Source organism: Cyclopterus lumpus, chromosome 23 (assembly GCF_009769545.1).
Source record: "Cyclopterus lumpus isolate fCycLum1 chromosome 23, fCycLum1.pri, whole genome shotgun sequence".
Taxonomy (NCBI): Eukaryota; Metazoa; Chordata; class Actinopteri; order Perciformes; family Cyclopteridae; genus Cyclopterus; species Cyclopterus lumpus.
This window is the reverse complement of record NC_046988.1, coordinates 14,301,865-14,315,094: the sequence shown is the minus strand read 5'-3', so window position 1 is coordinate 14,315,094 and position 13,230 is coordinate 14,301,865. Positions and strand designations below refer to the sequence as shown.

The following is a 13,230-nucleotide window of genomic DNA, read 5'->3' as shown; positions in this document are numbered from 1 at the left end:
AGAGAAAGAACAATTGTTGTTGTGAGAACATCGTGGTACAAAAAACACATCGTAGCTTCAGAGAAACATCGTTGACTTTTGTCGTCTTTCTAATTACGTATTTTCAAAGTCTTACACGTCAGCAGTTTTACGACAAAATTAAACTTTCTTGACGTGCAGAATCATCATGTAAATGTGTAATTTATGGCACAATTCAAACACAATCATCAGAGGATTTGTCTCTCGGTGTTGACTACTGTACAATATTTCTTTTGTGACTCTAAATCAAGGTAACAACAGATTACAGACGTAGCACCGATGCTAACGGCTCAGTTAATAATTATTTCTACGAGTGTGTTTGAAGATACAGCATTAAAATCAGGATGTTTTGAAGTTCCTGTGAAGTGTTTTTCTTTTATCTTCCAATGGCGCTATGTTAGCAGTTTCCTCCCGTCTTGATGCTAAGCTAGGCTAACATCACGTTAGACATATTTATAACCGGATAAGACGACAAACGAGAGGATTCAGTGTGATCACTTGAAACATACGAGAACCATCTGTCTGAATATTTAAATGGTACTTTGTGTATAAGTACTCACCCCCGGTGTCGGAGTCATGGAAGTTGGGGTCCAGGCCCTTTTCCAACCATTTGGAAACCTTCTCCACATTCTTCTGGTGAACATGTTCCATAAAACGCTTCAGGTTTGCCTGAAATACAAGTTTTAAACTATTATTACAACATCAACTGACTGTGTGTGTCTGTGTGTGTGTGTGTGTGTGTGTGTGTGTGTGTGTGTGTACCTTGGTGTGCAGCTTTGCCAGCTGCTTATCGTCCACGTAGCTTTGCGTGTAAACTCTCCGCTTATAACGGAACTGTAAAACAAGAGGTGAAAGCTTTAGTACAAACTCAAAAGATGTTTACACAAAAATACGAGCGTACAAACACAGCCCAGGGGGCGACTCCTCTGGTTGTATAGAAGTCCATGCTTCATGTATTAAAGCTGCATTCTCTCTCCTGACCACCAGGGGGTGACCTCTCTGGTTGTATAGAAGTCTATGCTTCATGTGTTAATGCTGCATTCTCTCTACTGACCACCAGGGGGCGACTCCTATGGTTGTATAGAAGTATATGCTTCATGTGGTAAAGCTGCATTCACTCTTGAGACCACCAGTGGGCGACTGCTCTGGTTGTATAGAAGTCTATGCTTCATGTGTTAATGCTGCATTCTCTCTACTGACCACCAGGGGGCGACTCCTCTGGTTGTATAGAAGTCTATATAAATGACTCTACTTCTCTTGATTTATTCCCTCAGTAAACATTGTAAACATGAGTTTTTGGTCTCAATCTCTAGTTGCAAGTCTTCTTCAATACAGCGTGATGTTCATTTAGTAAATTATGGTCATTTAGAGTCAAACAGACCATAAAGCAGAGCTTTAGGGCGGGGCTACAAGGTGATTGACAGGTCTCTACGTCACTCCTCCTCAGTCCACATAGGGTCATTTCCAGTTTACTGTTTGCGGAAAAAAACTAGATGGCGACGGACAAAATCTCCAAACTAAAGGCTTCAAAACACCCACAAACCAATCAGTGATCAGCGTATAGTCACCATGACTACGTCCACTTCTTATCGTCTGTGATTGTAATAACTATGTGGTTTAATCAGCATCTAGATGTGGATTATTTTGGTGATCACTAACATACATTTTAACACATTTGTGAGTAGAATACGTCTTTTGTGTGCAGAGAAAAAAGTCTTACAACGTTCAGTTACAAAAATAAAGGTTTTGCGTTTCTATCTTTGTTCGCATCTAACAAGACGCATTGTGTGCGTATCAAAGTCTGACACATCCTCTTCCTCTGAGCCACAGAGCGCCATTGTTGTCCAAAGACTATTAAAAACAGTCTCAACGCCCGTTGAGACTGCAAAGTGTATCATACGTGTTTTTAATTTACCACAGATACTCATTGTGATCTATGCACGGGCGTAACCCACGTATTCGTCTCTGGTGTTTACCTGTCAATCAATTTGTAGCCCCGCCCTAAAGCCATCATTTATGCAATTAATGAACTTCATAAGATAAAATATCATTAGAGTTTTATGGTTATATCACATATCTCATGTATATTTCCTCATAAGACAATCTAATTCATATTCCTTTTCATATATTGACCACTTTGTTCCTTCACCACCATGAACATTATTTTGAATCAATCACACAGACACTGTGGATTCACCCGCCGCTGAAAATAGTTCCCAACAAATGCACTTCATCCTCTGGTTTGTTTCGATTCAAACTGAGCAGCTGTTTCAGGAGATTACTGAGAGTAAAGAAATAGTTTTTTTTTTAAGTTCCCAGTTGGATCCAGTGGGCCTGAGGTCTCCAGAGAAGAACAGAACAACAAGTCTTAACGTTCCGTACCTCCAGGTATGGGATCGGGGTGATGGGAGGAAGAGGATACTCATTCAGCAGACGCTCCTCGTCCAGAAACTTTCCGGCTCGGCCGTTGAACGCCGGCTGGAAGAGACCATAGTTCAAAACATCCGACAGAGACTGAGTCAACGTCACCAGAACCCTCTGCTTACTGGTCCAAACTGGTAACTCTGGGTCCAACCGCAAACACTTCTGAGAGCCGGAGACAGAGAGACAGACGGACAGAGAAAGAGACAGACAGACAGACAGACTCACAGGTTTGTCGTGCTGATTCATTCATTGAGTGGATACTGTGTGTGTGTGTGTATGTGTGTGTGTGTGTATATATATCTATATATATATAGATATATATACTGCATATATATATATATATATATATATATATATATATATATATAAAATATAGCTATATACATATCTCTATATATATATATAGATATACATATGTTTATATACATATATATATCTATAGATATATATGCACGTGTATGTGTTTTACCGTCTGCTGCAGGTCTGGGATGCCAATGCGGACGACAATACTGTTTCCAGGGGGCGTGTCATCCGCGTCGTCGTCCCTGGCAACAGCAGAGCCTGTCGGGTTGCCGTTAGTAACCGCCTGTTGCCGTGGGCGATCATGTTTGGTGTCAGCAGCCGGACTCAGAGGCATGTGGCTGAGACACACACACGCACACACACACACACATTGTGATTACAGTCTGCAGCAGAGCAACACAAATAATAACTAAAGACTTTATTTCGTTCCACCAGCGACCATCAACATTTTAAATTAGCCTCAGCTGCTCGTTAGCATCGAGCTAACAAGCTAAACAAGGCGGTTCCTCCACAGTGGGGAACAAACTGCTCTCACGTTAGCCGCAGTCGTTAGCGTGATCGGCTAACCAGCTTAATGACACATTAAAGAGACTTTTCAGAGAACTTTATACCAATCGCCGACAGTCAGCACACAGAGATGAAGCACAATTGTTCTCAGCCACCAGACTCCATTGACAAAAAGCGTGATTGTAGTTCTCACAACACAGGGGCTGCAGATCCTCCGTCGCCTCCGTCTGTTTGTGTGTTGGTGTTATTGTGTGACTTTGGTGAATCTGCACTAACCCTTTAAAACAACAAAGTCACTCAATAGCACAAACACACCAACAGATGGAAGCAGCAGCTGCTGAGTCCTGAGAGCGTAATCACTGTTTTAGTGAATGGAGTCTGGTGGTCGATGTTTCCATCAGCAAGTTATGTCTCACAGCAAGTATACATATTTTACATATAATGTACACTTGAACTGATATTGACTATTTTACATCAACTGTAGTAAAACACGGACTAGAGGTGTAACGTACTGTTACTGATCCCTGATCAGTTCTGCCCCCCCTCACAGTCTAACATTAACGATCACAAAGTAAATAAAGTTTTCTCCTCCAGTATCCAGTAGAACATGTGATCAGTTAATTATGTCATCAGTAGAACACGTGATCATGTGATCAGTAGATCATGTCATCGTGTGATCAGTAGATCGCGTGATCAGTAGATCGTGTGATCATGTGATCAGTAGATCGTGTGATCAGTAGATCATGTGATCAGTATAACATGTGATCAGTAGATTGTGTTAACATGCGATCAGTAGAACATGTGATCATGTGATTAGTAGAACATGTGATCAGTAGAACATGTGATCAAGTGACCAGTAGAACATGTGATCAGTAGAACATGTGATCAAGTGACCAGTAGAACATGTGATCAGTAGATCATGTGATCAGTAGATCATGTGATCATGTGATCAGGACATTGTAATGTTTCTTTAGTCTGAATAGTTGATGGTTTACTGACTTCAGAGCGGTTGAAATGATTTTTTGGGACAATGTCAAAAATAAAATAAAAACCTCCTAAACCAACCAACAGAGATCATCTAAACTCTCCTTTTATTTAGTTGCATTGTTTAACTTTAACTGCTCTCAGCACATTAACATCCATATTATGACTTTATTATTTAAAACCAACTTCAGGGTAGCTCTGTCAGGTCTACTGAAGGTAGAAGTACCTCTATATGTGAGTACCAGCGGGTACTTTGTGTCTGACAGCCTCCCACTGACTCCTCACAGCAGACATTTTATATTCTCACGAGGTGTCATCATAACAGCATGATGGCCGCTCTCACACAGGAGTTCATCAGAATGAACCACGTTTAGGGATGATGATGATGATGATGATGATAATGACTAAATGAACATCACGCTGTATTGAAGAAGACTTGAAACTAGAGATTGAGACCATAAACTCATATTTACTGAGGGAATACATCAAGAGAGAAGTAGAGTCATTTATATAGACTTCTATACAACCAGAGGAGTCGCCCCCTGTTGGTCAGTAGAGAGAATGCAGCTTTAACACATGAAGCAGAGACTTCTATACAACCAGAGGATACGCCCCCTGCTGGTCAGTAGAGAGAATGCATCTTTAACACATGAAGCATAGACTTCTAAACAACCAGCGGAATCGCCCCCTGGTGGTCAGGAAAGAGAATGCATCTTTAAGACATGAAGCATTGACTTCTATACAACCAGAGGAGTCGCCCCCTGGTGGTCAGTAGAGAGAATGCAGCTTAAACACATGAAGCATAGACTTCTATACAACCAGAGGAGTCGCCCCCTGGTGGTCACTAGAGAGAATGCAGCTTTAACACATGAAGCATAGACTTCTATACAACCAGAGGAGTCGCCCCCTGGTGGTCAGTAGAGAGAATGCATCTTTAACACATGAAGCATATACTTCTATACAACCAGAGGAATCGCCCCCTGGTGGTCAGGAGAGAGAATGCAGCTTTAACACATGAAGCATAGACTTCTATACAACCAGAGGAATCGCCCCCTGGTGGTTACTAGAGAGAATGCAGCTTTAACACATGAAGCATAGACTTCTATACAACCAGAGGAATCGCCCCCTGGTGGTCACTAGAGCGAATGCACCTTTAACACTTGAAGCATAGACTTCTATACAACCAGAGGAATCGCCCCCTGGTGGTCAGGAGAGAGAATGCACCTTTAACACATGAAGCATAGACTTCTATACAACCAGAGGAATCGCCCCCTGGTGGTCACTAGAGCGAATGCACCTTTAACACATGAAGCATAGACTTCACTTTAATGAACCGGAGGTCAATGTCTGTTTATTTTACTTTTAGGTCTCAAAGAAAACTCAACTGTACCAATATTGTAATATTTTGGATTTGAAGTCAACAAAAGAGTTTATTGATAATAACACGCCTGAGGATTTTACAAAGACGGACATTTCTCTTTTAAAAGCTTTAGAAACAGCAAGTGTCAAAATCTACATGTGAGTAAATATTTAGCAGTCAATCAGTTTACAGGATATTAAACCTCAGTTTCTTCATAACACATTTAATACTTCTTTGTTTACAGGGTTTGTATTAAGATAATAAAATAGTCTATGAGTTAATAATGAGGATGTTGCTTTCTACACCTAATTATTACAATTTATTTTTCAAAGAAGGATTTTGTGAGAAAGTTATCTTCTAATCAACATTATTAATAATTAGTATTTAATTATCTCCGGATGAAGAGGAAGAAGAGGAGGAGGAGGAGGACAAGTTGTGAGTTGTCATAGAAACTGGAATAGCAGGGAATCCTGTGCTAACCTCCCAGTGTCACTCTGTGTGCGTGTGTGTGTGTGTGAGTGTGCGTGTGTTTGTGTGTGTGTGTGTGCGTGTGTGTGTTTGTGTGTATCTGTGTGCTTTAAAAAAAGCCCCCTGATCTACATGCTCGCTGTTGCTATGGTAACGCAGCTGAACCGTTTTTGCAGTTCCCTGTTTGAAACCTACTCTGTCTGTCTCTCTCTCTCTCTGTCTGTCTCTCTCTCTCTCTGTCTGTCTCTCTCTCTCTCTCTCTCTCTCTCTCTCTGTCTCTGTCTCTGTCTCTGTCTCTGTCTCTGTCTCTCTCTCTCTCTCTCTCTCTCTCTCACTGTCTCTTTCTCTCTCTCACTTTCTCTCAGTCAGAGTCAAATAAAATGTTATGATTGAGAAAACCAAGCTGCACATTTCACAGGTGTTAAATCTAATTAAATGTGGACTGAGAGAATGAATTACCCACAATGCAACAGTGAGATCGGATGCTGCCATTCAAATCACTGTAGCGGTCGGAGCGACGGTTATTTATTTTCTATTTTCATGTGTAGCGTTAGCGCTGAGACCGTTGTAGCCGGCTTCATCCACACCAGCGTAGCATCAAACGCGGTGGAACTATCTTCCATCGTGCTTTAATGCTACGCTGGTTGCCGACAATAAGTCAAGCAATGTCCCGCCGCCGGGTCTAACTTTCCCGCCGCTTCAAGAGCAAGCTAACGTTAGCCTACTTAGCTAACTAGCCTAAGGTTTTTCTTTTGTACGGGGCAAAACGACCACAAACAAACAGCTAAATCCGTAAGCAGCCACAGATCTTTCTCTTCTCGCGGCCTCTCAAAACTCAGATATCCCCGCGTCCCTGAAGGCACCAGCAGAGAGAGTTTTCAAAACAGTCGCCGCTCTCTGCTGTTATTTTTTAAGCGCCATAAAAGCACATTTTAAGTAGGTTTTCCCAGCACGCTGAGCTGAAGCGAGGCCGAACGCACACAGCGAGAGAGAGCAGCCGCTCGCTCACATGAATCACTTCCTACTTCCTACTTCCTTGCGACAGCAAAAAACATGATAATTGCAGTGACATTTAGCGCATTGAAATGTGAGAGGACCAAATTTAAAGGACACGTTCATTCACTTTCCACGGCGGGCTGCAGAGTATCCCAACATGCACCTGGGTGGTCGACCACATCAACACCTCCGAGACGCCGACAGTTCAAGAACACGCGACGGCTTCCTTTCTCTTCAATGTTAATTGTTGTTAATTAAAATAAATGATAAAATGTTCAGTCTGCGAAGCGTGAATGGCTAAATTTCAGAACAAACTAAATAAACCTCATGAGATTATTTACAGGAAAGAAGATAAAATATTCAGATTCTTAAAATTATGTATTTTTCCTGATTAATGTCTCTCTTCAGGCATCTAAAAAGTATTTAAATTAAACCACATGAGACCACTCACAGGCTGAAGGAATGAATGAAGCCTTGATTGCCCCTCGGGGGAATTTGCTTTTGCACAAAGTGCATAACAAAATATTACAAAAACATCAACGACTTCACATGAGATAAATAAAACACAAGATATGATCTTAGAAAGCATCACTTGGGAGATCAATAAAGGATGTCGGGCGAAGGTTCAAGGTCACGTGATCAGAGCTTTAAGCAGCTGCATACTTCCCTCATAACATCAGACATTATTAATTATCACTGCGTGGACTCGGCCTCTTCAACACCCTTGTGACCTCGTGACCTTGTGACCTCATAGTTAAGATGCTCTCTTTATCTTTTTCTTTTTTCTTTTAATGCATTTCGATTTATTCCATTTTAATAAAACGTGAATAATAAGATTCGGGCATCCGATTAAGTTTTTATCGTCTCGTGTGACAGAAACACGTCGTTGTGTTATAGATTATAGGTTTATATTTTACATTTGTATTCATTTGGTTATATTAACAAATACTAAGTTAGTTTTGTCAGAAAATAACACAATAAAATAAAATAATAATAATAATAATAAAGACTAATAAAGAACATTAATAAAGAATAAAGAATAATAATATAAAATACAAAGGGAAAATAATAATAGTAATACTAATAAAAAACTAATCTAAAAATTTAAAAAATACAATATATGTATATATTTTTTTAAACTATGCTTATTAAAATAATACCGGCGCAGCATCAACGTCCAAATGTCCACTTCCTGCTTCCTTGCACTCTCGAGTTGTTGGGTTTGATTCTCACCACTTCAGAAACACCAATCAGAGGCTCTGAATCGCCTTCCTGCCATTTAGAGCTCTGAAACGAACCCTTTCCTGTTCCGAGGGGGCGAGCTGGTTCGAGACGATAAGCGCATAGGAACTCCTTGTGGTGACTCCTCTGGTGGTTCATGGATCTGAAGACGCCTCCCTCTTCAACCAGCCAACAAACACACTGACGAGGCTCTTTCTGAACGACCCCTGAGATGGCTTCATGTTTCCTCTCATCTTCACCTGAAACTCACCTCTGTCGTAACAAAAGGAAACCACGCGAATGGAAACTGTGTATTTCTTTTCAATGCCCAGAATGAAAGCTCATTAAAGGCTTTTGATGTATTAACTTTCAAAGTGGAGGTGAAGACGAAAGGCGAGCCAGATCTGTGACAGCTGTTCAAATATCAATCTGTTGTGACAGAGCTCGGTTACACAACTCCTACGGGGCGATGTCAGTGACGTCTCTCATTGGTTTGTGGACGTTTTGAAGCCTCGAGTTTGCCGATTTTGCCGTCGCCATCTTGGATTACGGAAGTCGCCATGTTGTTGTTCTTTGCCACCAGTGAACAGGAAGTGAGTATATTTGGATTGAGGAGTGACGTAGAGACGCCGTATATGTCTCTGGTGTCAACCTGTCAATCACCTTGTAGTCCTGCCCCTAACGCATACCCTGCTTTATTGTCTGCTTGACTCTAAATTACCATAATTTACTGTATTAAAGAAGACCTTTGAAGGGAACCAAACATATCCAATTGCTGAGCTGCCAACTACATTTTCTGATGAAGAAATCCAACAGCTAGATTTTTCCAACAGCAGGTTTGATAAGCCCACTTCCACCCTGGTGATTCAGGTGCTCCCTGATCATCCCGGTCCCAAAGAGATCCTCCATCACAGGATTAAATGACTTCAGGCCCTTCGCCCTGACGTCTGTGGTCATGAAATCCTTTGAAAGACTGGTGTTGACCCACCTGAAGGACATCACAGGGCCCCTGCTGGACCCCCTGCACCTCGACTCCCCAGGGACATACGCAAGGGTCCTGTTTGTGGACTTCAGCTCAGCATTCAGCACCATCATCCCGGAGGTACTTCAGCATAAACTCTCCCAGCTCCGAGTGCCCGCCTCCACCTGTCAGTGGATCACCAACTTCCTGACAGACAGGACGCAGCAGGTGAAGCTGGGAAAAACCACATCCAGCACCCGGACTATCAGCACTGGCGCCCTCCAGGGATGTGTGCTCTCCCCACTGCTCTTCTCCGTCTACACCAACGACTGCACAACGGTCATCGGCCTCATCAGGACCGGTGATGAGTCTGCGTACAGACGGGAGCTTGAACAGCTGGTCCTCTGGTGCGGTCAGAACAACCTGGAGCTGAAAAAGCCCAAAGACGATGACAGTGGACTTTAGGAGGAGGCCCTCAATACTACAGGACTGTGTCTGCGGTGGAGACCTTCAGGTTTCTGGGATCCACAATCTCCCAGGACCTGAAGTGGGCCTCCAACATCCACACCATCCGGAAAAAGGCCCAGCAGAGGTTGTACTTCCTGCGCCTGCCCTCCATCCTGGACTTGTGCACCTCCAGAGTCAGGAAGCGGGCTGGAAAGACCACTGCAGACCCTTCACACCTTGGACCCAAGCAGTTCCAACTCCTCCCCTCTGGTAGGCGCTAAGGCGCTACAGAGCACTGTACGCCAAAACCACTAGACACCGGAACAGCTTCTTCCCACTGGCCGTCACTCTGATGAACAATTAATGAGACATGCACACAAACATGGCCAATAAAGCTGATTCTGAGCTGATCAACAGAACATTCTCTGAAACAGAACGTCAAACAACAGCCAAGAAATGTTCCGTCCCGACATGTAAATGTTTCCAGAACATCTTTCCTTCTTCTATTCTTTTTTAAAAGAATACATCGTTGCACTTTTATGCCTTCGAGTTGACGGCAGACAGAAACGAAGAGGAAGGCCGATCAATTGGCCACCAGGAACGCCCCGAAGCTGCTGGGCCCATCCCCTCCTTGCTCTTCCCTTGTTCCCTTGTTCCCTTCTTCCCTTCTTCCTTCCTTCCCTTCTTCCCTTCTCCTTCCTCTCATTCTCCTCGTACCTCTCCACCAGTCCAGACTCCTTCTCGCCCCGGTAACCAGAACCTTCCTCCCGCCTCTCCGAATGTGAATGGGTCCTTCAGGTAGAACTCAGTGGGAGCAGCTTTAGTTTTTTCCTCCATTGTTCTCTGCAGAGAGCTCCGTTACGCAACGTCTCCTCGTGGTTTCCTCCCCGGTCCGCGTCGTCGAGCTGATTCTCGCTTCGAGGCTTGGTCTTGAAATAACTTGAGGTCACCGTCTTCCTCGTTTCCCGCTCTCCTCCCACTCGAACAATACAACCCGTCTGCAAACGAGACTCCGATTCAAAGGGCTCTGCTTGGTTTGCCCACTCGCTCCAAATCATTCCTTCTTTCATGTCAACGAGTCACCTTCGTAAATAATATCCAATCGGATATCCAGAATTAGAGTTCTTGATTAAACATTGATGTAAAAGTACTTTGGTATGCAACATGTTCCTTATCTCGAGTAGTTGGTGTAACTTTGGTACAACGTGGACTCAGAAGACGTCCTTGTTCCTCGATGGCGAGGAGGAGAAACGTCCTCGCTGAGCAGCAGGTCGCAGGCAGGAAACAAGAAGTGGGAGGGTGGAGCTTAAACGTGAGTGTGGGGGTTTGACATGACAACTGATAGACGGATAAAGATATTTAGCATGGGTGTTGTATTAATATCGTGACATGAGACTGTATTTTCTTTCTTTTAAGATCACTGATCGGGGTCCCAAACGAGGCAGAAAGGCCGATTCAAATGATTCTTCATGTGTTGAATCATCTCGAGATATGAAATCACTTCACCATTAATGAATCAAACGTTTTATTCCTGTTTAACTACAAACCTGCAGATCAGTGTAGAAATACTGCAAAAAAAGTGAGAAAAAAAACAAATGAATCTGCATCAAAATATACTTCAAGTATCAAAATTACTTGCATAATAATAAATAGTATTGATGCATTGATGTATTAATGTGGAGCTCATTTTAAATACTTCTTTTATATTTGATGAATATTGCTTTATTTGCACGTCCACATTTTGGTCGTGTGGAAACGTGCCCTCAATCCCACAATGCAAAGCGCCACATATAGAATAAACATTTGAGCGTATGATAATAATAATATATAATACCATAATCACCACATGCATTTCTCCAACAAGGACGTGCTTTAACTTCCTGGCTTTATTAAACATGAACATATATTATTGTCTAGTTTGTTGAAGACATTTAATTTAATTTATATTACGTTAAGTTCCTCTTTGGTTTCATGTTCTCCGGACGGCGTTCAGTATCGTTACGTTCGTAAGTCTCAACAACTTGCTCATCATCATCATCATCATCATCATCGTCATCATCATCATCATCGTCACCCTCTGTCATTTCTCATCTTTTCATTACTTCTTCATGGATCATGTTGAACTGGTTCTAACGAAGTGGATCCTGGGGAAGTAAGTTTGGACTTACTGGGAGTGAATTATTTGATTTGTGGTAAGACACTTTAGAAATAAGATACTTTAGAAATAAAGATACTTTTGAAATAATATACTTTAGAAATAAAATACTTTTGAAATAAGATACTTTTGAAATAAGATTAGATACTTTTGAAATAAGATACTTTTGAATTAAGATACTTTTGAAATAAGATACTTTTGAAATAAGATACTTTTGAAATAAGATATTTTTAAAAAAAAAGTCTTATTACATTTCCTGAGGACATTGAACGTGTCATGTGACTCGAGTAATAAAGACGAGACTCACCTATCGTCAGCAGTCCCATCAAACTTTTCCAACGGCCTTTACTGAGTTCTAGTGGTCTCTTCTGGTCCGCTCTACAGAGTCTGAATGGCTTACTGGTTTCAGTACTGGTTTGCCCTGGTTCTCCTGGTTCTGGTCCAGCCCAAGGTGCCAGGTTCTGTCTCTGGCTAGGTTTTGATTTGCTTGTTGTAATCCTGTGAGCGGCAGGAGAACAAAGTACTTTCCCAAGACGTTGTAGTTCCTCAGCAAACAAAGTACTTTTAGAGCAAACAGTGAAGTACTTTCTGTAGTATAACTGCGGTGAGTGTGAAGTAATCCTGCAGCAGAGTGAGAGGTCTCAGGGTTTCAGACTGTATTCTGGGAGCTGCCCTGCCCATCCTGTAGAAAGGGAGGAAGAGAGGGAGGAAGAGCGAGAGGAAGACAGGGAGGAGGTGGGTGGGAGGTAAAGGAGAAGGGGGGGGGGGGCAGGATGTGAAGGAAAGGGGGGGCGCGGGGGAAAAAAAAAAAACATGTCAGAAGACGAGTGGAGGGAGTATGGAGACGACGGAGCGAGCTGTCTTTAGTTTAAAGGCAGAATTGGGTCAGACACAGATGCTTCTCGCGGAGGCCATTTCAGGTTCAGTTACGCAATAGGAAGCCGTCGTATCGGTTAGCAACAGAGAGACGCCTCCTTCATAACTGGCCGTATTATGTAAAGTTACAGATATCTTTATGTTTCTTATATATATATATATATATATATATATATATATTTTCATATATATATATATATATATATATATATATATATATATGCATATATACGCTTTTAGATGCTGTGACCGGTAGCTATCATTTATATGGTCTTAGTTTTAGCTTAATAATTGTTATTCTATTGTTCGTAAATGTTATCAAAGCCTAGAGAAGGAAGACTCGACTGCTGAGGGAGGATAATCGGAAAGGAAGCTAAGCTAACCCAGCTAGAACCTCAGGCTACTCCACTACCCAGCATGCTCCTCTTCAATAGTGGCTCGCAGGCGGTGACTCCTCTGGTTGTTTAGAAGTCATTCATGTGTTAAAGCTGCATTCTCTCTCCTGGCCAC

At 42.3% G+C, this 13,230-nt stretch overlaps 1 protein-coding gene across 2 annotated transcripts in view; it reads right to left on the bottom strand.

Moving 5' to 3' along the window:
* shank3b (SH3 and multiple ankyrin repeat domains 3b) overlaps positions 1–13,230 on the bottom strand; it is a 34,249-nt gene that overhangs the window by 17,142 nt on the left and 3,877 nt on the right. For both annotated transcript variants that reach the window (XM_034526351.1, XM_034526350.1), the window contains exons 3-7: positions 12,152–12,526; positions 2,912–3,083; positions 2,401–2,604; positions 781–852; positions 579–687 (exon numbers count right to left, since the gene is read on the bottom strand). In XM_034526351.1, coding sequence (XP_034382242.1) covers positions 579–687; positions 781–852; positions 2,401–2,604; positions 2,912–3,079 — 553 coding nt within the window. In that variant the 5' untranslated portion in view covers positions 3,080–3,083; positions 12,152–12,526. The remainder of the gene's footprint in view (positions 1–578; positions 688–780; positions 853–2,400; positions 2,605–2,911; positions 3,084–12,151; positions 12,527–13,230) is intronic.